The sequence below is a fragment of the Penaeus monodon genome, chromosome 1 (assembly GCF_015228065.2).
Source record: "Penaeus monodon isolate SGIC_2016 chromosome 1, NSTDA_Pmon_1, whole genome shotgun sequence".
NCBI lineage: Eukaryota > Metazoa > Arthropoda > Malacostraca > Decapoda > Penaeidae > Penaeus > Penaeus monodon.
The window spans coordinates 17,641,174-17,646,173 of record NC_051386.1 but is presented as its reverse complement, the minus strand read 5'-3'; the positions used below and the strand labels follow the sequence as shown (position 1 = coordinate 17,646,173).

General features: G+C 44.0%; 1 protein-coding gene across 3 annotated transcripts in view; it reads right to left on the bottom strand.

Moving 5' to 3' along the window:
* LOC119597683 overlaps positions 1–5,000 on the bottom strand; it is a 138,197-nt gene that overhangs the window by 29,453 nt on the left and 103,744 nt on the right. For all 3 annotated transcript variants that reach the window (XM_037947470.1, XM_037947398.1, XM_037947325.1), the window contains one exon: positions 767–917. In XM_037947470.1, the coding sequence (XP_037803398.1) occupies positions 767–917 (151 nt within the window). The remainder of the gene's footprint in view (positions 1–766; positions 918–5,000) is intronic.

Sequence of the window (5,000 nt, the reverse complement as noted above, 5' to 3'; positions counted from 1 at the left end):
GTGTGTGTGTGTGTGTGCGCGCGCGCGCGCGTGCGTCCGTATACACGCGTGTGCGTATATATACATGTATCCATAAGGTAGAAGTATTTTTTTAATCTACAGCATTAAAATATGAAATCAGCCACGAATAAATCATACTGTCAACATCAGTATTTCATTGACTCCTTTTCCATAAAATATTTCACATGAAAGTTGCAAAGTCATTACGTCAGAATCCTATGCATGATCGGCTGATGCAAGACTCGTCTCGCATTTAATATTACTTTTAAATTGAGATAAAAATATCACCCTAATTATTGGTATTGTCATTATCGTTGTGATAATTGTAGCAAAGGGAACAGGCAAATAAAAGAATCAATTAAATATTCAAAGCTAATAATAAAATGATTGAGAAATGACAACAATGATAATGTAAATGTTGTAATGGTAACAAGAATAAGTTGATGACAATATAAAAGAGTAATAATAACAATAATAAGAAAAATAATAATAACAATAATAATATAAAAGAAATAATAACAATAATAGCAATAATAATAATAACAACAACAACAACAATGAATATGACAGTGATAATAATAATAATGATGATAATAATAATAAAAATAACATTAATATTAATAATAACAACAATATAAACAGAATAATAATAACGATAACAATACCAACAGATATAATCATCACAACTACCATAATAACAATAACAACAGTCATACTAACGACACTAACAATACCAACAACAACATATATACATATAAATACTCACTCCTCGCGCACAAGATACCGGTTGTTCTTCCCGACGTCCACGCATTTCTCGGTGTGTGAAATGCTGGTGCGCGTGATCACGATGGGGCCCAGCTGACCCATGCCGGATCGGAACCAGGTGCCACTCCATTCAGCTGGGAAGTCGCACTCTCCTGTGGGAGGGACAGAAGGGGAGACGCGTGAGTGTGGATTTCGGGGTGGGAGATGGAGGTAGGGGGGTAGGGGGGTGGGGCTGGGGAGGAGAGGGGAATGGTTGGGGAAGGGATAGGGAGTAGTGAGTGGGTAGAAACGGGGTAGAAAGGTTGGGGAGGGGATAGGGGGAGGGTAAAGGAGAGGAGGGAAGGGGTGAGGGGTGATGGCGGTCAGATGACGGGAGGAATGGGCAGGGGAAAGGAGGAGAGGAATGAGGAGAGGTGGTAAAGGAGGGAAGATAGGTGTTAGGGGTTGAGGATTATGGAGGGGGGTGGGGAGGGGAAGGAATGAGGAGGATGGAGGAGAGAGGAGAGAGGGAATCTGAATGGGGAGGGTGGGAAGGGCAGAGGGGGTGAAGGATACGGCTGGAAGGCGAGAGATAGATAGAGAGAGAGAGAGAGAGAGAGAGAGAGAGAGAGAGAGAGAGAGAGAGAGAGAGAGAGAGGACGTACCTCCTAAAAATAAACACAGGCATAAGCCGCAGAAACATGGTAATACATATATAATGCAATCCAAAGTGTATAAATTAATCCCCTTCCCCCTCTTTTCTTTCAGAACTCTTTTTCTTCTTCTCTTTCTCTCCCTCCCCTCCTCTCCCCTGTACCCTCCTCCCCTCTTCTCCCTCCCCCCACCAACCTCTCCTTCTCCCTCCCCCGTTTCCCTCTCCTTATGACACGGAATAAAGCGACTTACATTAATTATTACACATACGTATCATTCTTTTTTGTTGTTGTTGCTGTTTCATTTACAGATTAAATATTCGGAGAAGGGGAACGGCAGGGGGACAGAGAGAAAAAAAAATGAAGAAGATAAGGAAGAAAGAAAAAAATGAAGGGCGAGGGAGGAGGAGGAGGAGGAGGAGGAGGAGGAGGAGGAGGAGGAGGAGGAGGAGGAGGAGGAGGAGGAGGAGGAGGAGGAGGAGGAGGAGGAGGAGAAGGAGGAGGAGGAAAAGGAGAAGGAGAAAAAGGAGAAGGAGGAGAGCAAGACCAAGAATATATAAAAATAGAAGAAAAGAAAGGAGACAAAACAAGAAGGATTGACAGAGAAGAAGGAGAAGCACACGTAACTGAGAAAGAGAAAGAGGAGATGCGAGAAAAGGCGATGAACAGAATAGGAAGACAAAAACGAGAGAAATTAGAGGAAGGAGGGCGAGGAACAGAGAGAAAGAGAGAGAGAGAGAGAGAGAGAGAGAGAGAGAGAGAGAGAGAGAGAGAGAGAGAGAGAGAGAGAGAGAGAGAGAGAGAGAGAGAGAGAGAGAGAGAGAGAGAGTTAAAGAGAGAAAGAGAAAAAAAACAAAACAAAACAAAAAAAAGGGGGGGGTGGGGGTTCCGGAGACAGTAGCTGGGCCTCAGCAAAGCCTTTGGAGGGGGCGGCGCTCCCCCATAAATCGGTGTGGGCAAATACAGAGAGAACACGCCAGCGAGCCATTAGGGGCGTGTCCATCCCCCCCCCCCCAGCCCTCCATCACTGTGGCTGGAGTGATGGTGAAGCGTGGTGAGTTGTGGTGAGGGGTATTGAGGTGTGGTGAAGCGTGGTGAAGCGTAATGTGGAGGGGTGAAACGTAGTGAGGTGTGGTGACGTGACGTGGTGGGATGTGGTGAAACGTCTTGATGCGTGGTGAAGCGTGGCGTGGCGTGGCGTGGCGTGGTGAGATGTGGTGAAGCGTGGTGAGGTGTGGTGTGGCGTGGTGAAGCGTAGCATAATAGTGTAGTGCGTGTAATGTGTCTTGAGTTATGATGAAGAGTAGTGACTATGGCGTAGGACATCGTGCCTGGGGTGACAATGTGGTGAAGTATAGTTAACTGCAACTAAGAATAGTGCCTGAGATGATATATTGGTGGTGGTGTAGTGAGTGTAAAGAAGTGACATCCAACCAAAAATACTAAATGTGCCATAAGCATAGTAGCATCTTGGAAGTGAGTGATGAAGTGTAGTGAGATATGGTGAAGAGAAGCGTACGTGTGATACCACAGTACCGTACTGATGGCAGTGCGAGCATGATGAAGTGTAGTGAAGTGTGGCGAGACGCAGTTAGGTGTTACAAAGAGTACTTTACATATCGTAGCATGCGAGCCGTGTGAAGTGCGGTGAAGTTCAACAAAAAATAAGAGAAACGCCGTAAACTAGCAATGAATAACTGACACTACTGTAGTTGAATGGTGGCGCAGTCACGTGCACTCGAGAATAATGCAGTGTTATGCTTACAATACGATTATTTAGTAGACTACTGGCATAAAATGAAGTGGAGGGTGTGACATACTACAGCAGAGCATGTGGCAGTTTTGCATAAAAAGAAAGAAAAGAATATATGCAAATTTTGTTGAGATGAAAAAAAAGGAAAAAACAGTATATGGGGTAAAAGCAGTAAGGGGAGGGATGGGGGGGGAGGTTGCAGACCTGGGAGAGAGTGCAATGTTAAGGGAAATAAAAGTTTGGAGAGACTGCAAAGACGGAAAAAATGCAGTGTGTGGAGTAGGCAAGAGAATGCAAATTCTGGGTGAATGCAAAGCAAAAGGAAATTGCAGAAACGGTGAGAAAGAACGCAGAACCAAGAAAAAGGTGAAACCGAAGCAAGCACAAAGAAGGAGAGATAGATAGATAGACAGTGAGAGAGAGAGAGAGAGAGAGAGAGAAAGAGAGAGAGAGAGAGAGAGAAGAGAAGAGAGAGAAAGAAAGAGAGAGAGAGAGAGAGAGAGAGAGAGAGAGAAGAGAAGAAGAGAGAGAGAGAGAGAGAGAGAGGAGAGGAGAAGAGAGAGAGGAGAAGGAGAGAGAGAGAGAGAGAGAGAGAGGAGAGAGAGAGAGAGAGAGGAGAGAGAGAGAGAGAGAGGAGAGAGAGGAGAGAGGAGAGAGAGAGAGAGAGGAGAGAGAGAAGAGAGAAAAAGAGAAGAGAAGAGAGAGAGAGAGAGAGAGAGAGAAAGAGGAGAGAGAAGAGAGAGAGAGAAGAGAGAGAGAGAGGAGAGAGGAGAGGAGGAGAGAGAGAGAGAGAGAGAGAGAATGGCGAGAGTAGAGATACAGCCAAAAATGGAAGTTACAAACGGGGATATTGACAAGTAATCCAATAACAGCAATGATCAATACAGTGCCACATGTCACTTCCTATACAGTGAATCGCGTATTGTGCCTGTGGAACGGCTCTCACCCCCCCCCCCCTCCCCACACACACACCTCCCCTTTCCTCGTTATTCACCAGGAATTTCGATTATTCATCATAAACATCTCTTTATTCGACACTAAAAGAATTTCACTGTTCGCTCGACAACTTACACTATCTAGGAACACGTAAATCATATCTTTATTGGTGCATTTCCACGGCAATGGCGCGGGCAATGGACTATACCAGGGTGTAAAATGTAGCATTTTGCTTTCGCTATTGTCTACTAGTAAGTGCTAGCAAAAGGCTATTGAGCATTGAGTCTTGTTTACAGGGCTGGTAGCACTCAATGTGTCCGAAACTCGCTTGATATTTCTGTAAGTTATTTGGGTAAATGAATAAATAATCTTTCTCTCTTTCCTTCCTTCTCTCTCTCTTTCTTTCTTTCTTTCTTTCTCCCCCCTCCCCCTCTCTCTCTACTTTGTTTTCTATTTTTCTTCCGCTTCATCCCCTTTATTTCCCCAAACATTTTTTCTGCCCTCTTAATTATCGTAATGAAGTACTCTGCATCGCTGCCCTTATGTAAACAAGATCCTTATGAAAAAATAATAAACAAAAATATATAATAATAATAATAACAAAAAATAAATAACAATAATAATAATAATAATAATAATAATAATAATAATAATAATAATAATAATAATAATAATAATACATTCATAATCTCTGACTCTCCCTAACTAAACAAATACCTCCTCCTTTTAACGCTCTTCCCCCCTCCCCATGTAATTCCCTTCTTCTTCCCCTCCTTTCCCTCCCCCTCCCCTCTACGCCCCCCAACGCCCCTCCCTTCTCCCTCCCCTCCCTTTTTTACCCCGCCCTTCTACATCCTTCCCCCCTTCCCCTCCCTCTCCCTAACTAGCCAGGGAATCAGTCATTTTGTCTCCCT